General features: G+C 38.8%; 1 protein-coding gene across 2 annotated transcripts in view; it reads left to right on the top strand.

Annotated features, from left to right (window-relative positions):
* The window catches only part of USP42 (ubiquitin specific peptidase 42), a 47,546-nt gene that overhangs the window by 5,532 nt on the left and 14,766 nt on the right, over positions 1–27,248 (top strand). For both annotated transcript variants that reach the window (XM_026516286.4, XM_044390313.3), the window contains exons 3-8: positions 1,124–1,324; positions 22,195–22,305; positions 24,108–24,210; positions 25,107–25,174; positions 25,858–25,928; positions 26,809–26,891. In XM_026516286.4, coding sequence (XP_026372071.2) covers positions 1,124–1,324; positions 22,195–22,305; positions 24,108–24,210; positions 25,107–25,174; positions 25,858–25,928; positions 26,809–26,891 — 637 coding nt within the window. The remainder of the gene's footprint in view (positions 1–1,123; positions 1,325–22,194; positions 22,306–24,107; positions 24,211–25,106; positions 25,175–25,857; positions 25,929–26,808; positions 26,892–27,248) is intronic.

Consider the following 27,248-nt stretch of genomic DNA (forward strand, 5'->3'; position numbering starts at 1 on the left):
CTTGCTGGGGCTCCTTTCTCTCCCTCGGGCCTTTACTCACATCACCCTGCCGTGCCCTTTTTGGAGCCCTTGTCCCATTTTCTGCAGACTCCTTTCTTTTTTTCTGATTTTTCTTTTTGTTCCCACTGAGCCAAAGCCTACCTTTGCATACTTAAACCCATTAATTTCTCTGTTAAAATAGAGAACCATCCATTAAGGCGTTTCCATCTCCAGCAGCACCAAGGAACTGGCAAACTTTTGTGAAAAGGTCTTCATATGGGTGATCGAACTTTCCTAAATAAGTTGTTTTTGAGCTTTACCTGAGTTCTGTCAGCATAGTTATCATTAATAATCTGTTTATAATTCTTGAAAATAGATAAACATCTTTTTAGTCAACATAGAGTATACTTATGAATGTGGGTAGTGGTGCCCAACAGCCTGAGTTCAGAGCCGGTTTCCTTTCTGGTAAAATGAGGATGACGTCACTACCAACTCTTAGACTGGGACTGTCCGGCAGCTAAGGAGGACTCTAGAAGTGCAGTGCTGGTGAAGAGGACAGTGATGGTGGTGGTACCGAGGAGAAGCCATTTTCTATAGATTGTGTTGAAAAAATTTGAAGTAGATATAAAAGAGCAGTTGGAGTGCACTCTCATGTAGTCAGCAGTCAGCTTTATCAACTCATAGCCAGTTACACCTTCACCCATTTACTCCCCTCCCCATCATTGTAAAGCAAATCCAAGACTTTGTATTTCATCTATAAATATTTTAGTTTGTATATCTAAAAAATTCTTTTCTAAAAATTTAAACATCTTTATATTAAAACTCTACTCAACGTTAACATTTCTGTCATATTTTTTTCCAACAGTTGGTTTGTTAAAAACATCCAGACAAGGTCTATACTTTGCATTTGGTGGATGTCTTTAAGATTCTGTTAACACTCCCCTTTGGTCATTGCAGCTTACTTATTGAAGAAACCAGATCATTTTGATTTCCCACGTTCTAGGTAAAACGCCCCTTCCCCCTGTGTTTCTGGCTAGCTGGGAAAACCGAATCTTGATCAGGTTCAGTTTGATGTGTTTCTATTTATTGAGCTTGAGAAGCATGCAAAGCTTTGTTTTTAAATATTTCTTGTTTATTTTTCCAGCCCTAGGTGATGGCATTGCTCCTCCACAAAAAGTTCTTTTCCCATCTGAGAAGATTTGTCTTAAGTGGCAACAGACTCACAGAGTTGGAGCCGGGCTCCAGAATTTGGGCAATACCTGTTTTGCCAATGCAGCACTGCAGTGTTTGACCTACACGCCACCTCTTGCCAATTACATGCTATCTCACGAACACTCCAAGACATGTAAGTGTCCTGGGTTATGTTAACTTGTGGAGTGTTGTGCTATGCTAACCTATTTTCATTTTTTTCTCTGCAATGAAAGTGAAGAATTAAGCCAAGAATTCTACGATCACTAGGAAATTGGTTTATTCTTGTAGAAACCATGGAGGAAGACTCTTAAGATTTGTATTCAGGTTGTGTAAAAATCATTTTGCACCTAATTTGACCTGTGAAGTTATTGAAAAACATATTTTACCAGCATTTGGCATTTCTGAACCCCCTGCTGGCTTTCTATACACTTGCTGAAAAAATGTGACATAAATGTCTGCCGCCAACAGCTTGGGGCAAGCAGAGTTAGGAAATCCTGTCTCTCCTGGCTTCCATCCTGTATTGTAAGGCTTGATGCATTTACAGGCTTGTAAGTCTTAGTGAAGAAGAACCTCTTGTTACGGCCTCCAACCTCCTGAAAATTCATGCAGGACTTTCCTTTTAGTGTGTGTGAGCTCCCTTTTCAACCTAAAGGGCAGGGAATCAGTTAGAATGTATCATGTCTTTAATAGGTGACGGCCAGCTCAGTGGTTGACTAGTGAAATTCAGAATTTAGAGTGTATCTAGTTTTTGAGGTTTGAGCTTCTAAATACGTTGTAAATAGCCTTCATCCTTATAAATGAATTCTCCCTGTTCTTTGATCTACATTAGTGCTCAGATTTGTGTGTGTGTGCATGTGTGTGTGCGTGTGTGTGTGTGTGTATGTGTGTGTGTTTGGGTGCTGTTCATTAATTATCAGGGTGAAAACTCCTTAGGCTTCTTTTTGAATAGTTCTTTTACTTAATGGAGAATTTAAACCGGGTTTTTAAAAACTGTCCTGTACCCCCCCCCCCCCAAAGAGCAAAATAACACTTGTAAAGAATTTGGAAAGTACAGAAAAATTTAAAGAAACCGAGGGAAAATCACCTAGAATCTCACTGTCCGGAGGTGTTTGGTATGCCAAGGGCTTTTAAATTACAGAATGAACGTTTTGTTTGCCCTCATTCCCCCCCTAAGTTCATAATTCATTCCCCACAGACAGCTTTCCCATTACTTTTGTGCTTAATGAAAGTAGGGTGTGGATGGAAACCCAGCACTGGCACCTGGGCTGTGAGAGGAGGGACCGATGCAAAAATTCAGAAGCTCCGGGTGTCCAGAATTAGGTGTCTATCTTCTGTGCTATTGGTAGCTTTCGTGCTTTCTGTTTTTGCTTTATTTAGGTATATCAAGGTGTAATCACATATGTGAATTAGGTACATCTTTTTATTATGTTTAGGATTATATATATATATATATATACACAAAATTTAGGTATATATCCCTTTATTTAGTTTTATTGAGGTATAATATAAATTGCACATACTTAAAATATATGTTTGATGCATTTTGACATTTGTATACTCCTATGAAACTACTACCACAATTAAGGTAATGAATATATTCATCACCACCAAAGTTTTCCAGTGCTCCTTTGAAATCACTCCCTTCCATCCCTTCCTGTCCCTAATCCCCTCCACCCCCAGGCAACCACTGATATGCTTTCTGTCTGCTGTAGATTAGTTTGTATCTTTTTGAATGTCATATAGTGGAATTATGCAGGTATGTATTCTTATATTGCCTGGCTTCTTTGACTTAGTGCAATTATTTTAACATTATTCCATGCTGTTGCATGTATCAGTAGTTTTTATTGTTGAGTAGTATTCCATTGTATGGACATACTGCATTTTGTTTCTCCATTCACCCACCTATTGATGGACATTTGGGTTGTTTCTCATTTGGGGCCATCACAGATTAAGCTACTATGAACATTTTTATATATGTGTTTAAACAGGTCTTTGTAAGGATGTGTTTTCTTTTGGGTAAATATTTAGCAGCGCAGTGGCTTTTTCCCAAAGGGATTCTGGTATTTTACATCCCCAGCAGCAGTGACTGAAAGTTCCATGTGCTGCATATCCCCCTGTAATGTTTGGTGTGGTCGGTCTTTCCAACTTCAGCCATTCTAAGTGGTGTGTAGTGTAGCAAGTACTACCCTACCATGGTTTTAATTTGCACTTCCCTAATAAGTAATGATGTTGAACATTTTTCCGTATGGTTAATTGCCATCTGTATACTCTCCTGGCTAAAGTGCCTGTTCATATCTTTTGCTTGATTTAAAATTGGGTAGTGTTCTTTTTGTTGAGTTTTGAGAGTTTTTATATATTCTGGGTACAAGTCCTTTATCAGATAGGTAATTTGCAAATATTATCTTCCAGTCTGGAGAAGAATATTTTCTTCACACTGTCTTTTGAAGAGCATGTTTGTAGCTTTGAAGAATTCCACGTCTTTTTTTTTTTTTTTTTTTTTTACTATTTTATTTATTCGACAGAGGGAGAGAGAGCACGAGCAGGGGGAGAAGCAGGCAGAAGGAGAAAGAGAAGCAGGCTCTCTGCTGAGCAGAGAGCCCGATGCGGGGCTTGAACCCAGGACCCTAGGATCATGACCTGAGCCGAAGGCAGACACTTAACTGGCCGAGCCACCCAGGCGCCCCATTACTTTTTCTTTTTATCAGTTGTGTTTTAAGTGTTGTATTAAGAAATCTTTGCCTAGGGGTGCCTGAGTGGCTTGGTCAGTTGAGCATCTGCCTTTGGCTCGGGTCATGGTCCCCGGGGTCCTGGGATCGAGTCCCATGCTGGGTTCCCTGCTCAGCAGGGAGTCTGCTTCTCCCTCTTCCTAGCCCCTCTCCCCTGCCTCCCCACTTGTGCTCTCTGCTCTTTCTAATGAATGGGTAAAATCTTAAAAAAAAAAAAAAAAAGAAAGAAAGAAAGAAATCTTTGCCTCACCAGAGGTCACAAAGATTTTCTCTATATTCTTTTAGAAGTTTCATAGTTTTAGCTTTTATATTGGTCAGTGATCCATTTTGAGTTAATTTTTGTTTGTGGTGTGAAGAATGGATTGAAGGTCAGGTTTTTTCAGTATGGATATCCAATTGTTCCAGCACTATTTGTTCAAAAGATAGTCCTTTCTCCACTGAATTGTCTTAGTTTCTTTGTCAGAAATCAATTGACTATATCCATATGCATCTATTTCTGGAGTCTGTTCTGTCACACTGATCCACTGTCTGTCTTGACACCATAGCACAATGTCTTGATTATTGTATATTTAAAAGTTTTGAAATCAGGAAAGTCCTGCAGTGTTCTTGTCCTTTTTCAAAGTTGTTTTGGCTATTCTTGGTCCTTTGCATTTCCAAATGAATGTTGGACTCAATTTGTCCACAAAAAAGCTTCCTGGGATTTTGATTGGTATGGTGTTGAATCTATGAATTAATTTGGGATGAATTGACATCTAAACAGTATTGTTTTCTGTCCCCCAAACAAGGTATACATCTCCATTTATTTAGGTTCTCTTTAATTTTTCCTAGTAGTATTGCTTAATTCTCGATATACAAATATAATGTGCACATTTTTTATCAGATTTATCCCTAAGTATTTCATATTTTTGGAAGCTGTCATAAATGATAATATTTTTGAATTTTAATTTCTAATTTTTTATTGCTAGACTATAAAAATGCAAGTGATTTTTGGATATTGATTTTATATCCTGCAATCTTAGTAAATTTATTAATTCTGGTAGTTTGTTTTTTTTTTTAAAGATTTCTTAAGATTTTATGTGGAGTCAGTCATGTGATCTGTGCATAAGGACAGTTTTACTTCTTCATTTTCAGTCTTCATGCTGTCTATTTCTTGCTGTGATCCACTAGCCAGGACCTCCATTACGGTGTTGGATGGGCGTCGTGGAAGTAGATGTGACAGCCATGTCTCTTCACCTTAGGGGGAAGGCATTTTAGTCTTTCACTTTTAATACATTGTTAGCTGGAAAGTTTTCATAGGTGCCTTTTACCCACCGAGTGTTTACTTGAATGCTAAGCCAAATTTGCTTTCCAGAGATGAGCCCCACTTGGTCATGATGCATTATGCTTTCCATGTATCATTGGATTTGCTAAGAATTTTTAAAATTTTATGTTGGTGAATATTAGTTTATAGTTTCTTGTCATGTCTTTTTCTGATTCTGGCATCAGGATTCATGGTGGCATCATGAAATATGTTGGGATTATTTTCTTCTATTTCTTGGAAGACTTTTTGTAGAATTGGTGTTATTTCTTACTTAAATGTTTAGATTTCAGTGAAACCGTCTGGGCCTTGAAGCTTTCTCATGGGTAGGTTTCTAACTATATACTTAATTTATTTGATAGATATAGGCCTCTTCAGGTTATCTATTTTTTCATCAAAGAGCTCTGGTAGTTTGTGTCTCTCAAGGAATTTGTCTTCCATGTCGAATGTACTGGCATAAAGTTGTTCGTAATGTTCTGTTATCCCTTTTTATTCATCTTATTATTGATCTTCTCAGAAAATCAGTTCTTGCTTTCATTGTTATTTTGTTTTCTGTTTCATCCGTGTTTGTTATTTTTATTACTCCCTTTCTCCTGCCTTCTTTGGATTTAACATGCCGTATTCTAATTTCTTAAAGCTTAGGTCACTTAATTTGAGATCTTTTCCATTCTGTTTAATGCCACAAATTTCCTTTGAAGTGCTGCTTTTTACTTGCGTCCCAGACATTTCGGTATTTCACATATTCATTTTTATTCAGGTCCAAATACTTTCTAATTGCTCTGGTGATTATTTAGAGGTGTGTTGTTTAGTTGCCAAATATTTTGAGGAATTTCCAGAAATTGTCCTGTTACTAATTTCTAATTTAATTGTCTTGTGGTCAGAATATATTTTTTATTGTTTGAATCTTTTTAAACTTGAGACTTGTGTTATGCACCAGAACATGGTCTAGTTTGGTAAATGTCCCATGTGTACTTAATAAGGATGTATGGTCTGCTCTGTTGTTTGGAGTTTCTGTAAATGCTGATGATGGTCAGTTACTTGATAGTTAGTTCTGTAACTAACTACCCAGTTAGTTGTCCTGTTGTTGAGGCTGTCTTCTGTGTCCTTACTGCTTTTCTGTCCACTTGTCCTATCAAATTTTGAGAGAGGTTTGTTGAAATAAAATATATTTGTAATTTGTTTTTTCTTTGTTTTATCAGTTTTGCTTTGTGTTTTGAAGCTCTGTCACTTAATATTATTATGACCTGATTAAATGACTTATTCATAATTGATGAAATTACCCTCTTTATTCCAAATAATATGCTTTGTTCTAAATCTACTTTGATATAAATAGAGCCCCTCCGGTTTTCTTATGATTAATGTTAGCATGGTATATCTTTTTCCATCTTTTTTTTTTTTTTTTTAAAGATTTTATTTATTTATTCGACAGAGATAGAGACAGCCAGCGAGAGAGGGAACACAGGCAGGGGGAGTGGGAGAGGAAGAAGCAGGCTCATAGCGGAGGAGCCCGACGTGGGGCTCGATCACACAACGCCGGGATCACGCCCTGAGCCGAAGGCAGACGCTTAACCGCTATGCCACCCAGGCGCCCCTCTTTTTCCATCTTTTTACCTTTAACCTCTTGTGTCTATACTTAAACCCAGAATGTAATTTTTTCTTTTCTCTTCTTTTCTTTTCTATGAGATCGATTAATTGATATGGTTGGGTTTAAACTTACCATCTTGCTGTTTGTTTTCTCTTTGTCCCATTTATTCTTTGTTCCCTTATTCATCTTTTTGAGTGAATAATTGTATGATAATTAATCTTTATTGGTATATTTTCTGTAACTTTGTTTTCTTTTTTTAGTGGTGGCTTTAGGGTTTGGCATACATCTTTAAATGATTACAGTTTGCCTTCAAGTAATATTCCAGTTTGTATCGTAAGGACTTGGTGACAGTGTACTTTCATCTCCCCTCTCCTGGCATTTATTCGTGCCATTGTCATCATCTCCCTGTGTTATAATCACACAATATATTGTGTTATTTTTGCCTTAAATTATAAAAGTTTTGCTTTAAATAGTTAAGGTGTGTTTAGAAATCTGTATTTACCTATTCACTTGTCATTTCCACTGCTTTTAATTCCTTTACGTGGATTTAGATTTCCATCTGCTGTTTTTCCTTATGGCTAAAGGACTTCCCTTAACTTTGCTTGCTAGCGATGAACTCTGCTTTTTGTTTTATTTGTTTGTTTTATTCTCTGTCCGAAATATGCTTATTTTGCCTTTTTAAAAGTTAACCTTTTTGTTTTGAGGTAATTGTAGATTCACATGCAGTCTAAGAATGACACACAGACCTCCCGTGTCTTACCCAGTTTCCCCAGTGGTAACACTGTATTTCAGTATCTCAGCCAGGATGTTAACATGGATACAGTCCTGATACAGAATATTTCCATCATTACAGAATCCCTCATGTTCCCCTTTTATAGCCACGCCCACTTTCTTTGTGCCCTGATGTCCTCTTTTAACCCCTGGCAACCACTAATCTGTTTTTCATTTCTATAATTTTGTCACTTCAAGAATGTTATTTACATATATTGAGTTGTGCAGTATGTAACGTTTTGGGATTGGCTTTTTCACTCAGCATAATTCTCTCAAGATTCATTTAGGTTGTGTGTACTAATAATTTGTGGGGGTTTTTGTTGTTGTTGTTGTTGAGTAATAGTCCATGGTATGGATGTACCATAGCTTGTTTTGTTTTATTTTATTTTATTTTAAAGATTTTTATTTATTTATTTGAGAGACAGAGCACGAGCTGGGGAGAGGAGCAGAGGGAGAGAGACAAGCAGGTTCCCCTCCGAGCAGGGAACCCAACCCAGGGCTCAATCCCAGGACCCTGGGATCATGACCTGAGCTGAAGGCAGACGCTTAACCAACTGAGCCACCCAGGTGCCCTGTACCATGGCTTGTTTTAACCAGTCATCCACAGAAGGACATCTGGGTTGTGTCCACTTTGGGGATATTCTGAAGAGAGCTGCTGTAAGCATTAGAGCATACAACATACGTGTGAACATGTCTTTATTTCTCTGAAGTAAATGCCCAAGATTGCAATCACTGGGTCATATTAGTAGTTGCATGGTTGATTTTTATAAGAAACTGCCAGTTTTTGAGCGTGGCTGACCATATTACAGCCTACCAGCAAGGTATGGGGGTTCTAGTTTCTCTGCATGTTTGCCAGCATTTGGTGTTGTCACTATTTTTCATTTTAGCCATACTGATAGGCATATAATGATACCTTGTTGTGATTTTAATTTGCATTTCCCTCATGCCTAAAGGTCTTGAATATCTTTCCATGTGCTTATTTGCTATCTGTATATCCTGTTCAGTGAAATACCTCTTTGCTATCTTTTGCTCATTCTCTGTTGCATTCTTTGTTTTTATACTATTGAGTTTTGAGAGTTCTTTATAGAGTTTAGATACTAGGCCTTTGTTGGATATGTAGGTTCCAAATAATTTCTCCCAGCCCGAGGTTTGTCTTCTTTTTATTTTTTATTAAGATTTTATTTATTTCTTTATTTGAGAGAGAGAGAAAGAGAGAGAGTGTGTGAGAGAGAGCATAAACAGGGAGAGCGGCAGAGGTAGAGGGAGAAGCAGACTCCCTGCTGAGCAGGGAGCCTGATGTGGGACTTGATCCCAGGACCCTGGGATCATGACCTGAGCTGAAGGCAGACGCTTCACTGACTGAGCCGCCCAGGTGCCCCGAGGGTTGTCTTCCCATTCCCTTAACTAGGTCTTTCACAGAACAAAAGTTTTTAATTTTGGTGAAGTCTGACTTTTCCTTTTATGGATTGTGCTTTTGGTGTCAAATTTAAGATCTTTGCCTAGCTCTTGATCCTGGAGATTTTCTCCTATTTTTTTCTAAAAGTTTTATAGTTTTACATTTTACATTTAGGTCTGTGATCCATTTAAATTTTTGTATAGTGTGAAGTTTAGGTGAAGTCAATTTTTTGTCTATAAATGCCTTTTTGCTCCAGCACCATTTGTTGAAAGGGGTATCTTTCCTCTATTGAATTGCTTTTACACCTTTGTAAAAAAATCACTTGGACATACTTGTGTGCGTCTATTTCTGGGTTTCCTAGTCTATTCTGTTGAGGTATGTGTTTGTCCCTCCACACAGTCTTGCTGTTGTAGCTATGTAATAAGTCTTGATATCAGATAGAATGATTCCAGCCATTTATTCTCTTTCAAAATTGCTCGACCTATTCGAGCTATGTTTTTCTGTCTTTCCATATAAACTATAGAATAATTATATCTATATCTACAAAAAATCTTCCTGAGATTTTGTAGTTGTGTGAAACCTGAATTTCAATTTGGGGAGGGAGAATTGATACCTTTACTTATGTTGACATTTTCAATCTATGAACATGGTAGGTCTTTCCATTTATACTTAAATCTTCTTTATTTTTTATCACTGTTTTGTAATGTCAGGATGTTTGTCTTGTTTTGTTAGATTTACGCCTAATTTTCTTTATTTTTTGAGGGGTTGTAAGTGGCATTATATTTTTAATTTTGGTGTCCACATGTTTATTGCTGGTATGAAAAGATACATTTTATTTTCATATGTTGATCTTATATCCTGTGACCTTGCCAAACTTATTTATTCTAGGATTTTTTTTTTTTTTTTGTAGACTCCTTGGATTTTTCTAGTATACAGTCATGTTATATGCAAGTATGGACAGTTTTACTTATTTCTTACTGATTAGTATGCTTTTTATTTCCTTTTCTTATTTCACTGGCTAGAACTTTGAGGAGAGTGGACATCCTTGCCTCATTTCTGATATTGGGGAGAGGAACATTTAGTTTGATATTAGCAGTAGGTTTTTTGATATATGCTCTTTATTAAGTTAGAGGAGTTTCCTCTATTTCTTTTTTTCTGATTTCTGCTTTCTGTCATAAATGAGTGTTGATTTTTGTCAAATGCTTTTTCTATATCAAATTGATACGATCATGTGATATTTCTTCTTTAGCCTGTTAATATGGTGGATTATACTGATAGTTTCCTATATTGAGTCATATTTGTACCCTGGGATAAATTCCATTTGGTCATGATGTGTAATGATTAATTTAAATCAGCTGGTGCTCATCATAGCAAGTGCATTCCTTAATCCCCATCACCTGTGTCACCCATGTCCCCACTCACCTCCCCTCAGGTAACCATCAGTTTGTTGTCTGTAATTAAAGAGTCTGTTTCTTGGTTTGTCTCTCTTCCCTTTGTTTGGTTTCTGAAATTACACGTACGAGTGAAATCATATGGTATTTGTGTTTATCTGACTTTTTACACTTAGCGTTATGCTCTCTAGGTCCATCCATGTCATTGCAAATGGCAAGATTTCATTCTTTTTATGGCTCAATAATATTTCAGTGTGTGTGTGTGTGTGTGTGTGTGTGTGTGTAGATATATGTATACACACATATATATGTGTATATGTATCACATTTTCTTTATCCATTCATCAACCTGTGGATGCTTGGTCGGCTTCCATATCTTGGGTATGTAAATAATGTTGCTATACACATAGGGGTGCATGTATCCCTTTGAATTAGTGTTTTTGTATTCTTTGGGTAAATACCCAGTAGTGCAGTTGTGGGATTGTAGGGTAGGTCTATTTTTAACTTTTTGAGGAACCTCCATACTGTCTTCCAGAGTGGCTGTGCTAGTTTGCATTCCTACGAATAGTACAAGAGGGTTCCTTTTTCTCCACATCCTTACCAACCCTTGTTGTTTCTTGTGTTGTTGATTTTAGCCATTCTGACAGGTGTGAGGTAATATCTCCTTGTAGTTTTGATTTGCATTTTCCTGATGATAAGTGATGATAAGCATCTTTTCATGTGTCTATTGGCCATCTGTATGTCTTCTTTGGAGAAATGTCTGTTCATGTCTTCTGCCCATCTTTTAATTGGATTATTTTTTGGGGGGGTGGTGAGTTTTATAAATTCTTTATAGATTTTGGATTCTAGCCCTTTATTGGATATGTCATTTGCAAATATCTTCTCTCATTTCATAGGTTGGCTTTTAGTTTTGTTGATTGTTTCCTTCACTGTGTAGAAGCTTTGTATTTTGATGTAATCCCAATAGTTTATTTTTTGCTTTTATTTCCTTGCCTCAGGGGACCTATCTAGAAAAAAGTTACTCTAGTCAATGTCAGAGAAATTACTACCTGTGCTCTCTTCTAGGATTTTTATGGTTTCAGGACTCATATTTAGGTCTTTAATACATTTTGAATTTCTTACTGTGTACGGTGTAAGAAAGTGGTCCGGTTTCATTCTTTTGCATGTTGCAGTCAAGTTTTCCTAACACACATTTGTTGAAGAGACCATCTTTTCCCCATTCTTTCCTGCTTTGTCAAAGATTGACCATATAATTGTGGGTTTGTTTCTGGGTTTTCTATTCTGTCCTGTTGATCTATGTGTCTGTTTTCATGCCGGTACCATACTGTTTTAATTACCGCAGTTTTATAATATAACTTGAAGTGTGAAATTGTGATGCCTCCACCTTTGCTTTTCTTTTTCAAGATTGCTTTGGCTATTCAGTGTCTTTTGTGATTCCATACAAATTTTAGAAATGTTTATTCTAATTCTGTGAAAAATGCTGTTGGTGTTTTGATAGGGATTGCATTAAGTGTGTAGATAGCTTTGGACAGTACAGACATTTTAGCATAGTCATTCTTCCAGTCCATGAGCATGGAATGCCTTTCCATTTCTTTGTGTCCTCTTCAGTGTCTTTCATCAACATTTTATAGTTTTAAGAGTACATGTCTTTTTTTTTTTTTTTAAGATTTTATTTATTTATTTATTTGAGAGAGAGAGAGAGGAGGAGGGAGAGTGCACAAGCAGGGGGTGCAGGAGAGGAAAAGCAGGCTCCCTGCTGAGCAAGGAGCCCAATGCAGGGCTTGTTCCCAGGACCTGAGATCATGACCTGAGGTGAAGGTAGACGCTTAACCGACTGAGCCACCCAGGCACCCCAGAGTACAGGTCTTTCACCTCTTTGATTAGATTTATTCCTCGGCATCTTAATATTTTTGGTGCAGTTGTAAATGGGTTTGTTTTCTGAATTTCTCTTTCTGCTGCTTTATTATTGGTGTATAGAAATGCAGCAGATTCCTGTAGATTGGTTTTGTGTCCTGCAACTTTACTGAATTCGTGTATCAGACCTAGCAGTTTTTTTGGTGGAGTCTTTTGAGTTTTCTATATATAGTATCATGTCATCCGCAAATAGTGAATGTTTTACTTTTTCCTTACTGATTTGGATGCCTTTTATTTCTTTTTGTTGTGTGATTGCTATGGCTAGCACTTCTAGTCCTATGTTGAATGACAGTGTTGAGAGTGGACATCCCTGGCTTATTCGTGACCATAGATTTTCCCCATTAAGGATAATATTAGCTGTGGGGTTTTTGTATATGGCCTTTATTGTGTTGTGTTCCCTCTAAACCTACTTTGTCAAGGTGTTTATCATGAATGGATGTTGTACTTTGTCAAATGCTTTTCTGCATCTATTGAAATGATCATGTGGTTCTTATCCTTTCTCCTATTGATGTGATGTATCACACTGATTGATTTGCGAATATTAAACCACTCTTACAACCCGGAATAAATCCCATCTGACTGTGGTGAATGAGTCTTTTGATGTATTGTTGGATTTGGTTTGCTAGTATTTTGTTGAGGATTTTTGCATCTGTGCTCATCAAAGTTATTGGCCTGTCATTCTCTTTTTTAGTGGTGTCTTTATCTCGTTTTGGTATCAGGGTAATGCTGGCCTCATGGAAGGAAAACTTCCAACTTCATTCTTTTTCTATTTGGAATAGTTTGAAAAGATTAGGTACTAACTCTTCTTTAAATGTTTGGTAGAATTTGCCTGTGAAGCCATCTGGTCCTGGGCTTTTGTTTGTTGGGAGTTTTTCGATTGCTGATTCAATTTCTGTGCTGGTAATGAGTCTGTTCAAATTTTCTGTTTCTTCTTGATTCAGTTGTGGGAGGTTATATGTTTCTAGGAGCTCATCCAGTTCTTCTAGGTTGTCCAGTTTGTTGACAAATAGATATTCGTAATATTCACTTATGATTGTTTATATTTCTGTGGTGTTTGTTGTTACTTTTCCTCTGTCATTTGTGATTTTATTTATTTGGGTCCTTTCTCTTTTTTCCTTGAGAAGTCTGACTAGAGGTTTATCAGTTTTATTGATTTTTTTCCCTAAAGAAACAGCAGCTGGTTTCATTGAACTGTTCTATTACTTTTTTAGTTTCTATATGATTTATTTCTGCTCTAATCTTTATTGTTTCCTTCCTTTTGCTGGTTTTAGGTTTTGGTTTGTTCTTTTTCTAGTTCCTGTAGGTGCAAGGGTAGGTTGGTTATTTGAGATTTTTCTTGCTTCTTGAAGTAGGTCTGTCTTGCTATAATCTTCCCTCTTAGAACTGCTTTTGCTGTTTCCCAGAGGTCTTGAACCGTGAGGGTGTTTTCATTTTCATTTGTTTCTGTGTATTTTTAAATTTTTTCTTTTATTTCCTTGGTGACCCATTTGTTTTAGTAGCATGTCATTTAGCCTCCATGTATTTGTGGTCTTTTCAGATTTTTTCTTGTGGTGGACTTCTGACATTGTGGTCAGAAAAGATGCATGATATGAATTTGGTCTTTTTAAATTTGTTGAGGCTTATTTTGTGGGCTAATATGTGATCTCTTCTGGAGAGTGTTCCATGTGTGTTCTGCTGTTTTAGGATGGAATGTTCTGAATACATTAAATTCATTTGCTCCATTGTGTCATTCAAAGACATTGTTTCCTTGTTGATGTTTAAATGATCTGTTCATTGATGTAAGGGGGGTGTTAAAGTCTCCTACTATTACTGTATTGTTATTGATTAATTCCTTTATGTTTGTTATTAACTGTTTGATATATTTGGGTGCTCCCATGTTGGGTGCATAAGTATTTACAATTGCTATACCTTCTTGTTGGATTGTCCCCTTTATTATTATATAGTGTGCTTTTTTGTCTCTTTTTACAGTCCTTGTTTTAACATCCATTTTGTCTGATGTAAATATTGCTACTCAGGCTTTCTTTGGACATCCATTTGTATGATAACTATTTCTCCATCCCCTCACTTTGAATCTGCAGGTATCTTTAGGTCTGAAATGAGTCTTTTGTAGGGTCTTGTAGGTGGGTCTTGTTTTTTTTTTTTTTTTCCCCATTCTGTCACCCTGTGTCTTTTGATAGATGGGTCTTGTTTTTTTCCCCCCATTCTGTCACCCCGTATCTTTTGATTGAAGTGTTCGGTCCATTTACATTCAAAGTAATTATTAATAGGTACGTATTGATTGATTTTAATGCTTGTTTTATTACTTGTTTGTGGTTCTTTCTGAAGATTTTCCATGATTCTTTCTTGTCTTTCTCTCTTTCATGGTTTGCTGGTTTTCTTTAGTGATATATTTGGATTTCTTTTTCTTCATTGTTTGCATAATTATAAGTGGTTTTTGATTTGTGCCTACAGTTAGGTTTGTATATAAGGTCTTATAGCAGTCTGTATTAAGTGGATGATTGTTTAAGTTTGAACCCATTCTTACTCCTCCACGTTTTAGGTATATAGTGTCATATTTTACATCCTTTTGTTTTGTTACAGAAATATTCATTTTTACTGTTTTTGTGTTTCCTACCTTCATATTGTCATTTTTGGTCTTTCTTTTCCATTCAAAAAGTCCCCTTTCAATATTTCTTGTAGGACTGGTTTAGTGGCCGCAAACGCTTTTAGTTTTTGTTTGGGAAACTCTTCATCTCTCCTTTTCTGAATGATAGCCTTGCTGGATATAGAGTGTTCTCAGCTGCAGGTTTTTTTCCCATTCAGCACTTTGAATATATTATGCCACTCTTCTGTGGCTTGAAAAATTTCTACTGAAAAATCTGCTGAAAGCCTTAAGGGATTTCCTTTGTATGTAACTGTCTTCTTTTATTTTGCTGCTTTTAAAGGTTTTTCTTTATGACTATATTTTGCTATTTTAATTACAATATGTTTTGGTGTGTATCTGCTTTTGAGGATTTTGTTGGGGGTTCTCTCTGCCTCCTAGATCTCTATATCTGTTTACTTCCCCAGGTTGGGGAAGTGTTCAGCTATTATTTCTTTAAATAAATTCTCTGCCCCCTTTTCTATCTCTTCTTCTTCTGGGATCCCTGTAATATAAATGTTATTATGTTTGATAGAGTCAACTGAGATCCCGAAGTCTATTCTCGTTTTGCATAATTCTTTTTTCTGTCTTTTGTTCAGCTTGATTACTTCCCATTACTCCATCTTCGAGGCCGTTAGTTTGTTCTTCTGCTTCTTCCAGCCTGCTCTTGATCCCATCGAGCGCTTTTCTCATTTCATTTATTGAGTCCTTTATCTCTATGTTATTCCTTATGTCTGTGTTAATGGTCTCACTGATGTCCTCCACTCTTCTCAAATCCAGTGAGTATCCTTATGATCATTGCTTTAAATTCTCCATCAGCCATGTTACTTATAACTGTTTTGCTTAGATCTCTGGCCACAGCCTTCCTGTTCTTTCATATGAGACAAATTCCTCTGTCTTCTCATTTTGTCTAAGTCTCTGTGCCTGTTTCTGTGTGTTAGGAAAGTCACTTATGGCTCCCAGTTCTAGAGGGTGATGGCTTTATGAAGAAGAGGTCCTGTAGTGCCCTGCAACGTAGTGTCTCCTGGTCCTCAAGGCCTGGTGCTTCTGGGATGTCTCCAGTGTGTGCTATGTGCACTCTGCTGTTGTATTTTGGCCACTTTATTTTTCATCCAGTTGTCTGCAGAGGCTCTCTTTGCCTGTGTTGGGCAGTATTTGGTCCCTGGCTTGAATGTGACGACTTTTAACTAGCTGTGCTCTGATCTGCTAGGAAAATGAGACCCTTTACTGCTGCTGCCCAGAATCAAGGCCTCGCAAAACACCCTGGTGGGGAGACAGGTGTTGGCAGGGGTTTTGGGCCGGTCTTCTTGGGGAGGGACCTGCTGCACTGGGACTGAGACAAGTGTGACTGAAAAGGGTGGTTCTTCCAGAGCACAGGGGAGCTTGGTGTAAGCAAGTTAGGTAGTGTCGGTGCTGTGCTGTTTCCCTCAGGTGGCTCTGTGTTTATGCTGAGGGTGGGAGAGAGAAATGGCACTGGCCAGTTCCTTTGTTTCTCAGGGGGTCTCTCCGTGAACGCTGTTTCTCTGGAACATTCTTCAAGATGAGCAACTAACCTCCCCACTGTGTGCCCCAGGCCCTCTTCAGATGGCTGTTTCCATGCTGTGTGTCTGCAGGCTGTTTGCCCTGCTTTTTCTCCAAGAGCAGCACCAATGTCTTCTGAGCTCTACCAGAGCCAAGCACTCTGAGCTTTAAAACTCCAGGCTTTAAGCCCCCCTGGTTGTAAGAACTCATGAAATTTGGACCCTTTTGCTTTCCAAGCCACTTGCTATGGGGATTCATCCTCCCTGTGCACTGGCCTGTGTGCTAGTTTGCCTCTCGCCCTTCTCTGTGAATGCAGCTCCCTCCCCGGTGCAGTTGCCACATTTTTTCTCCCAGTCTGCATCTCTGCACTTCCTGCCTTCTTCATTTGCCTCTTCTCTACCTTCAGTTGTGGAGTTTGTTCTGCCAGTCCTCAGATCAATTCTAGGATATTGAAGATGATTTGATAGTTATCTTGTTGTATTCATGGAACGAGGAGAGCCTGGGATCCTCCTACTTGGCCGCCATCTTCTCTTTTCTCCTCTGATGTGTAATTATTTTTATGTTTTGTTGAATTTTATTTGTAGTATTAAGGGTTTTTATATATCCATGAGAGATATTGGTCTGTAATTTTTTGGTTTTATACCATTTTTGTTTGGTATTAGGGTAATACTAGTTTTATAAAATGTATTTAGGTTATATTAACTCCTATTTTGTATTTTTGAAGAGATTGTGTAGAATTGATGTAAATTCTTATTTAAATGTTTGGTAGAATTTATCAGTGAAACTATCTTGGCCAGGAGATTTCCTTTTTGTGAATTTTTGAATTACAGATTGAATTTTTGGTATCTGCAGGGTCTGTATTGTTATCCTTGGTCTTGTTTCTAATATTGGTAATTGCTATAAATTTCTCGTTCAGCACTTCTTTAGCTGTGTCTCCACATTTTTGATATGTTGTCTTTTCATTTTCATTCAGTTCAATGCATTTTTAAATTTCCCTTGAGACTTATTCTTTGGTCTGTGGCTTATGTAGAGTACGTTACTTAGTTTCCTGGTCTTTATTGTTTTTCTTGTTCTCTCTCTCTAATCTCTAGTATGATTCCAGTGTGGTAGAAAACAGCTTTTATTATTTCAAGTCTCTTAAATTTTTTGATGTTTGTTTTGTGGGCCAGGATATGGTCTATCTTGGTGTATGTTCCATGAACGCTTAAAATGAGTTTGTATTCCGCTGTTGTGTGAAGTGCTCTATAAACTGGCCATATTCCATTGGCTGATGATATTGCTGAGTTCTGTATCCTTGTCGATTTTCTAGTTGTTCAGTTATTGACAGAAGGATGTTGAGGTTTCCAGCTGTAGTTGTGGATTTCTCTGTGTCTGTTTTCAGTTCTTTTAGAATTTGGTTCATGTATGTTGCAGCTTTGTTGTTTGGTACAAACACATTTAGGATCGCTATGTGTGCGCGTGCGCACACACACACACATATATACACACACACGTGTGTGTGTGTGTATAGAGAGTGCGCACGCGATGGATTTTTTATACTGTCATTGTCTCTGGTAGCTTTCTTTGTTCTGAAGTCTGCTTTATCTGTTATTAATATAGCCATTTTTACTTTCTTTGAATTAATGTTTGCATGGCATAGCTTTTTCCATCCTTCTGTTACATCTGCAGTGAGTTTCTTCTAGATATCATGTGGTTGAGTCATGTTTTTCAATCTACGTTGTTTATCTGGGTTTTTTAATTGGTATATTTAGAATATTTACATTTAAGCTTATCGACACATCAGGACTTAAGTCTCTTTTCTTAAAAGATTTTATTTACTTATTTTATAGAGAGTGCAAGCGATGGGGGAGGGAGAGGGATGAGCAGACTCCACACTGAGTGTGGAGCCTGACATGGGGCTCAATCCCACGACCCCAAGATCACAACCCTTGCTAAAACTAAGAGTCTGACACTCAACTGACTGAGCCACTCAGTGCCCCTTTTCTTCCTTTTTGATGTTCTAGGGTTTCTTTTTCTTTCTTTCTTTTTTTTTTTTTAAATCATTTCCTTTTTGTTGAGAGAACTTCCTTAGTCATTCTTTTCGGGTATGTCTACTGGTGACAAATTTTCTTAGTTTTGCTTCATCTGAGAATGTCTTGATCTGCCTTCATTCCTGAAGAGTGTTTCCACTGTGCGTCGGATTCTGGGTTGACGGTCTTTTTCTTTCAGACCTTGAAAATTGTTTTGCCACTTCCTCTGGTCTCCATGGTTTTTGATCTGAAATCTTGTGACATTTTTCTTTTGTTTATTTCGTACACATTTATAGGTAAGGTATTGTTTTTCTTTCACAGCTTTCAAGATTTTTTCTTTAGTTTTCATTTAATTATGATGTGTTTTGGCATAGATTTCTTTTTTTCCTGTTTGGGGTTTGCTCAGCTCCTTGAATCTATAGAAACCTCTTTCACCGAATTTGGGAAATTTTCAGCCTTCATTTTTTATAATACTTTTTCAGCCCAGCTTAGTCTCTCCTTTCCTTCTGGGAGTCTGATGACATGTGTGCCAGATGTTTTGTTAGAGTCCCACAGGTCCCTGATGCCCTGTTCATTTTTCCCCTAGTCTCTTTTCTCTCTGTTCAGAGTACGTGATTTCTATTGTTCTGTCTTCATGTTTACTGCTGCTTTCTTCTGTAATCGCCATTCTTCTGTCCGGCTTATGCACTGAGCTTATTTTGATTATTGTATTTTTCATTTCTAAAGTTTCCATTTGGTTCTTATATCTCCTATTTCTTTGTTGAGTCTCTCTATTTTTTGTTTGTTTCTGCTGTGTTCATAACTATCTGTTGAGCCATTTTTATCATGGTTTCTTTAAATCCTTTGTTAGGTCATTCTAATATCTCTGTCATCTCAGTGTTGGCCTCTTGTTATTGTTTTTTTTTCACCCAGTTGAGAAATTCTTGGTTCTTGGTATGATAAGTGATTCAGTTGAAACCTGGACATTTTTGTGTTAGAAATTTTACGTGGATATTATCTAATGATTGTTTCAGCTGGCTTTCTGTAGTGCCACTCCGGCAAAGGAAGTAGTATTAGGCTGAGGTAGAAGTCCAGCTTCCCTACTCAGTCTCCGTTGACACTCCTAGGATGGGGCAGGGGGTTGGGGCTCCTCATTCCTGCTCCCCACCTGGTCTCCACTGACACCACAGTGGCTTTGTATTAGTGGATGATGGTGAAAGTCCTGATTCTGAAACTACCCCAGTGGAGGATTGGAGGGAGTCTTCTTTTCTACCAGGGGGTGGGGTAGAAGTCCAGGCTCCTGACTTGATCTTTGCTGCGGGATGGGGTGTGGTTTGTTATCACCCAGCATGGATGGAAGTCAGAGCTGCTAATCCATCTTCTTTAACACTGCTCCAGCGGGTGGCTTGGGATGCCTCATTACAGACTGGCAAATGGAAGCTTGCCCACTTGGCCTTTGTTGGCCTAGGGGTCATGGGGGTCATAGTTTTTCTGAGGCTTGTGGCCAGCGTAGAGAATTTCTATCTAAAAGTTTTCTGTCTTGCCAAGTTCCCTTTTCCTGGTCTTTTGGCTAGAGAGAGCAGGGTTTCATTTGTTCTATTTGTTGGTGTTTCCAGGTTGCTGGCCTGTTTGGCTCTGGACTATATGAGCACAAAGAAAACCCAGAGAACTCACCACAGTGTCGTCACTCCTTGGGTTCCAGAGTTGCTGGCTTATCTTTTTCTCTTTCACAGCCTTCTTATGTTTGCTTTATATACAGTGTCCTGGGCTTTTGTACTTAATGGAAGGAATAGGGAAAGGAACTTATGCTCCATCTTCCCCAAAGTGAAAGTTTCGTTTTTGTTTTCAAAAGGTGTTTCCATGGGGTATAGAACTCTGTGTTGACATTTTTATTCTAACACCCAAAAGATGTTGCTGCACTGTCTTGTGTTGTTTCTGATAAGAAGTCTGTTGTCAGTTTTACCTTTGTTTCTATGTATGTAGTTTTATTACTGGCTGCTTTTATGATGCTCTCTTTCTCACTGTTCTCAGCAGTCTGAGTGGTTCTTTGTGTACTTGTCTCTTGTCTTCTGTTTGGGATTTGTTGAGGTTCTTAGATCTGTAAATGTACTGTTTCAAATTTATGTGGCTTCTAGTCATTAAAACTTTTATTTTTGTAATTAGAGCACTATTAACCTTTTCTGGTACATAGTTCGATGAATTTTAACACCGGTATAGATTCATGCAAACCACCACCTCCTCAGGACACAAAACTGTAGAATCACTCTGAAAATCTCCCTTGTGCTCTCTGTACACAGTCATTATTTCCTGAGATATTTGTTCTGTCCCTTCAGACTCCAATTACGTGTTTGTTTAGGGACTGACTTGAAGGAGTCCCGCTGCTCACCGATAAGCTTATGTGCTTGTTGTTGTTGTTGCTTTGAGTCTGTGTGTGTATGATTCATTATGGATGATTTCTGTTGCTAAGTCTTCAAGTTCACTGATCTTTTCTCCCTTTTTGTCTAATCTATCGTTAATCTTGCCTGGTGTGTTTTTCATCTCAGAGATTCTACTTTTCACCTGTAAAATACATTTGGCTCTGTTTCCATGGCTATCCCTAACATGCTCTTTTTCTTTTCTAACTCCTTGGACATGTAGTTGATTATATGTACAATGTCTTTTTTAATGTCATTGTTTTTTGATTCTAATATTTGTGCCATCTGTTTCTGTTTATGTTCTCCTTGTTATTGGTCATTCCTGCATCTTTGCCTTGTGGTCTTTGATTAGAACTTTATGTTTTGGGGGGCGCCTGGGTGGCACAGAGGTTGGCGTCTGCCTTGGGCTCAGGGCGTGATCCCGGCGTTATGGGATTGAGCCCCACATCAGGCTCCTCCACTATGAGCCTGCTTCTTCCTCTCCCACTCCCCTGCTTGTGTCCCCTCTCTTGCTGGCTGTCTCTGTCTCTGTCGAATAAATAAATAAAATCTTTAAAAAAATATTAAAAAAAAAGAACTTTATGTTTTGTGGTGCTGGAGGGTTTTCTTTTGTTCCTATAAATATTTTTGAGCTTCACTCTGGGACACAGTTATGTCAATTGGAAATGGTTTTGAACCTTTTAAGGCTTTTAAAGCTTTGTGTTAGGCAGGTTCTGAGCAGCCTTTAGTTTAAGGCAGAGTTTCTCAATCTCAGCACTATTGATGTTTAGAACCAGATAATGCTTTGCTGTGGGGGCTGGCCTGGGCTTCTTGTAGGATGTTTAGTGGCATTTGTGGCCTCTGCTCACAGGATACCAGTAGAACCAGTTAGTCATGAGCTAAGAATGTTTTTCACATTTTTTAAAGTTGTAAAAAGGAAGAAGAAAAGGAAAAGAGTATGAAACAGAGACCCCTGTGTGTGGCCAACAAGACCAGAATATATATGGAGAGGCTTTCAGCCTCTTGTATGGTGACATTTTTTTACTGTTTGAGACAAATGCTAGTGTAAGAGAAAACATTTTTTTTTTCCAGTATAAAGAGTAGTTAAGAGCACAGGCTTTGAATATGAAGAAAATATTTGAGTTCAATATTTGTCTTAAACTTAATAATTATTTGACATTGGCCAAAATTTTACCTCTCTGAGCCTCAGTTTCTTCTCTTGTAAAATTGAGCCAGTATATACTTATCACTTGGGTCTATTGGAGAATAAATGAAAAAGAATGAAAGTACGTAGCTCAAGGTGTGACACCCAGTAGCCTGTTGTTACTTCAGTTCAGGCGTGTGCCCCTGATTTAAAATATTCTGTGATGTCTGTATGGAGTCATATTTTGCTAATTTGGAGGATTATGGTCTTATCTTTCAGGTCATGCAGAAGGATTTTGTATGATGTGTACAATGCAAGCACATATCACCCAGGCACTCAGTAATCCTGGGGATGTTATTAAGCCGATGTTTGTCATTAATGAGATGCGGCGTAAGTATCATCTGTAGTAGTTTCTGTTAGTATTTATTAGGTAATTGGTCTTAATGGACTAACTGGTAAGAGATGAGCTCCTGGTGTATTGTAGAAAACAAACGTGTTTTATCATACGTGGCTTTAATTAATAACAAATCTTTAGCAAAACATTTAGTATAGAAACACACTTTGAAACCTCAAAAGATGACAGTGTAATAAGGTATTAAGTTTAATATAAGCAAATTAATTTTTTTTTAAGTAGGCTCCACGCCCAGCGTGGAGCCCAGCGTGGAGCCCAACATGGAGCCCAACATGGAGCCCAGCGTGGGGGCTCAAACTCACAACTGTGAGATTAAGACCTGGGCTGAGATCAAGGGTCAGACGTTCAACTGACTGAGCCACCCAGGCACCCCACAAATTTAAAAATTTTAAAACTCACTTTGTTAATAAAATCATTGATAAGTTTTATAATGATTTTTCCCCCAGATATTTGGATTACTATGCTGAGTTATACCATTATATTGTCCCACAGGTTTCTTTAAATAGTTTTAAATTGGATTTTAATTCAGTGAATGAGTATTATGCTATGTGTAGCATCAGGAATTACCAAACTAAAGCTAATTATACTCTTAAAGCAACATTTAAGCTCATAACAGCAAATTTGTGGATAAATTTCACTTTTTCTATTTAATCTTTCAATGACTTGAAAATTTTCTTTTGCATTATAATGACCCTGATAGGGTACGTGAAATGTTTTAATGCACTTTCCATGTGTTTTTGTTATAAACTTTTACATCATCTTAATTAACTGAGTTAGAAGGAAAAAAATGCCTGCAAATAAAAAAGAAACCCTAACTGTTAATCTGGAATCTAGCGGGGTAATTATAGGGGTGGATAATTATACAGTGACAATCTATAATCCTTTTGCCTAAAAAGCTGCCGAAGATTAAGAGGTGTTCTATTGGCCCTCGGCAGTATTAACAGACCAGAGGAGACAACGCAAACATTTTTTAAACAGTGTTGGATCCTGGCAGAATTTTAGCCAGGGGAAATTATGTTTGTTTAATTTTGTATATATAAGGAATGATTCATTATTTTTAAACCTAGACTTTAGGAAAAGGTCATTGCTGTTGGTGTGCACACATATCCATGAGCTCATGTAACCCCCACACACGTGGCAGGATCATGAGATTGCCATTTTCGTAGGCAGAACTGGCAGAATACTGGCAATTTCATATGACTCGAGCTAATATATATTTCTATATGTTCGTGTATAGAAATTGCTCTGTTCATGTTTTATTGTGACGTTGTCTGTGCTCTTGTTTATTATGTCATTTTGTCTTGCAGCCATTTAGTCCGTTAGAAACCGGGCTGTAGAGACGCTGAGCACACAGTGTGTTCTGTGGGTTGTTGAGGCAGAACCGAGATGGGTTCGAGTTATGTTTGCTGTGGATTCTCTTAGGGAGATCTAGCACTGAATTTAAGATTGTGTGTGCTAACATCACGTTTCAAACAAACAACGTTTTGAACAAATTTTTGAGACAATACAGCTGAAATTGAATTTATTCAAGTATAGTCTTATTAACTTGCGGCAGACCTGCAGTCTCCGGGCTCTCAGGAGCTCTAACCCGTGTGCCCTTGTAAGGGTCTAAAGGGCGTGGTCCTCGCTGTTCTCAGGGTAGTGTGTGTTAGTGCCGTGTGCTCATAAAATAATTAGCAGGTGTTTTCTAACAGGTGGTCATTAGCTAGAACGTCTGGGGGATACAGCCGGGGCGTATCCTATGTGAGGATAAAGCTTGGTCTGTGCTTAAATTTCACAGGTATAGCTAGGCACTTCCGCTTTGGAAACCAAGAAGATGCCCACGAATTCCTTCAGTACACTGTTGATGCTATGCAAAAAGCGTGCTTGAACGGCAGCAATAAGTGAGTACAGCAAGGCGGCGGCCACTCCTTCCCTTGGCATCGCTGGCTTACTGGAGCTCAGTTTCGCCTTTTACGATGAATGCACAGAGCTCTGTGTTTGCTTCACTTTGACTTTGCACTGCCTCTTCCTCAAGTGATTTTCATCATTTTAAAATGATTGAAAAATTAATCAGGGTGTGCTCACTAGAACAATGTGGACTGAATGACAGATGTCAGGAATTGGGGATTGGTTTTGCCATTACTCAGTTTCTGAGTATCAGCATCCCTTTGCAGATCTAAAACTAACCACTTTGCCTTTCCAGTTGTGCCCAGCATTTTTTCTGCTCCTCTTCAGCCTCTGAAATCTGTGTGTGTGCACCCTGCACTTTTCTTAGTCTGGTCAGTTACCAATTCCTGCAGTTTCTTCCTTAAAATCTAAATGCAGACTCAAGAGGAAGATTGAAAGTACAACTAGATACCAAATCCTGACCCACTTGCATTGCCCGAACACACCTGGTAGATCTCCTGTTCCACTCCCGCTGTCACTGTCACTGCTTTGACTGGGCTTTTCTTGCTTGGATAACGGACCCCAGAGCAGCAGAGAACGCTCTGTGCTCCGTGCCTTCACCAGCCGGTCCACACACCCAGTGTCACAGCCTTGCTGCTGCTCCGGGCCACATTCCTGCCTCAGTGTCAAGTCCCTTCTCAGTACTGTCCTATCTCTGCCTCCCCCAAACCCTCACTGTGTTCTGGTCCAGGCAAGACGACTCTCTGGCTGCCATGCATACTGAGGTCTTTTTATTTCGTGGCTTCCTATTTGAATTCTTGTTCTTTTATAGATGCCCATGCTTGTAAAATTCAGTCACAGCATCTAATTATTGTAGAATTCTTGTCTCAGATCACTGTTTGTTTTTCAGATTGGACAGACACACCCAGGCTACCACCCTCGTTTGTCAGATATTTGGAGGATACCTAAGATCTAGAGGTAAAGTTTTATTCAAGGTCGATAAAGAGGTACATGCATGTGGTTAAAAAAGTGCAGTAGGAAAGGGTTAGCGATGTGAGTCTCCCTTCCCCCCTCAGAGGCAGCCCCTGTCCAGTTTGGAGTATAGCCTTTCAGTACTTTCCTATGCACGAGCAGATTGGGAGTGGGTTAGATGGATCTCTTTCCTTTTTCTCTTAACGTGAGAAATCTTTTTACATTTCGGTACATGTAGCTAACACGGTCTTTCACGGCTGAAGTAGAATTCCATTTATTTGAGTCCCCTAACAATGGATACTGAGGTTGTTTCTAATTCTTCGGTGTTGTTATTACCATTAGTCATTCATGGAACATTCTTATACAGTGCCTTTGTGTTCATGTAAAAGTGTCTAGGTAGGATGAGTTCTTAGTATTAGAACTTCTGCATTAAAGGGTACGTGTGTTTTGAATTCTGATACTGGGGATCATCCTTCCAAGAGGTTATACCAGTTTACATTCCAACCAACAGCATATGTGGGCTTCATGCATGACACTGGCTCATACTGTGTGTAGTATTAACATTTTTGCCCAATCTGAAAAATGTATTTTTATTTTAAAATAATATTTTTGTGTTCTGTCATTTCCATAGTTGGTATTGCCATAAGGATTACACTTTGCTTATTCTTTGCATTTTATTTTCATTTCAGTCAAGTGTTTAAATTGCAAAGGTGTCTCAGATACGTTCGATCCATATCTCGATATAACGTTGGAGATAAAGGTACGTTTGCTAGTTGTGGTGGCGAGGTTAGAAAAAGACAGTCAGACTTTGTGTAACTTTATCTGTAGTTCATTTATAACTTAGACTACACTTTTTAGAGAATATGAATTGAAACCGTTCATAGGCCGAGACCGTATTGAGAGGGGATAATGTAAGATTTGTAGCAGGGAGCATACAGACTTTTTCCTGCCCTTTGACTTTTCATTTGATAGATTCTGATAAAACCAGAAGTTGATGCCTGCATTAGCCCAATTTAGATGATTGTCATTGTTTATAAACTGTTTATTATTTGTTGCATTTTCTAAGCTCCTATTTTTTTGTTAAGCTTTTATTTTTCCGATTTCAAATGTAATACATGCATAGGATAGAAATGAGGAACTTGCAGATGTGTTCAGGGTCCTATCCCTCAGGATGAATCCTTAACAGTTTGATACAAACTGTTCCAGAACCTCTTATTTACTGCTTTTGGAAATGGATTACACCTTAGGCCTCTTTGGCCACTTGCCACCTTCACGCACCTCTGCTGGGGGGGGGGGGGGCCTCTCTGTGCGCACGCGCCTCGGCAGTCGTGTGGTGGCCCCCTGAGCGCGGGCACCGCCAGGCACACCCCGCTTCCTCGCCGCTGCGTGTCTGGTTTGTTTCTAGTTCTACGTTCTATTGAATAATGCCGCAGTGAGCAGCCTCCTTACATGGCGTTCACTTTGACCCGCACAGTTTTTAACGAGGGGAAAGTAATTGGATGGGTACATGTATAAAAGTCAACATCATAATAAAAGAGAAATTTCTTTCTACATCAAAATTCACATTGGCTTTTAGACCTTTGAGTCGTCAAGTGGCAGTGAGAGGTCCCGTGGTGCTGACGCTGTTCTTCTTTTCCCAGGCCGCTCAGAGTGTGAACAAGGCATTGGAGCAGTTTGTGAAGCCAGAGCAGCTCGACGGGGAAAACTCTTACAAGTGCAGCAAGTACGAGGGTGTGGCAGCAGGGATGGGGGTGTCTCAGGAACGCCCCCCCCCCCCCCCCCCCGCGAGACCCCTGTCAGCTTCTGTGCTGTCTGGGAGGACACTGGGTCTCTGTGCTCTTGGGGCTGGAGCGCTCGGTGTCTATGGGTTTACACCCTTGAGAGACGTGTACCTTTGCCCTGGGGAGGCTCGGTGCCCCGTGACTGGGAAGGTTTGTGGGGGGCGGTCCACAGTAGCTGCTGCACCTTGCAGGGCCCGGGTGACGCGTCTGTGGTGAGCAGCGTTTTCATGGACTCCTTGATAGGAGAGGCGGCGACAGAGTGGGGCTCGCCTTCTCCCAGAGCAGTTAAGGCTCTCGCT

This window comes from Ursus arctos, unplaced genomic scaffold, assembly GCF_023065955.2.
Source record: "Ursus arctos isolate Adak ecotype North America unplaced genomic scaffold, UrsArc2.0 scaffold_2, whole genome shotgun sequence".
NCBI lineage: Eukaryota > Metazoa > Chordata > Mammalia > Carnivora > Ursidae > Ursus > Ursus arctos.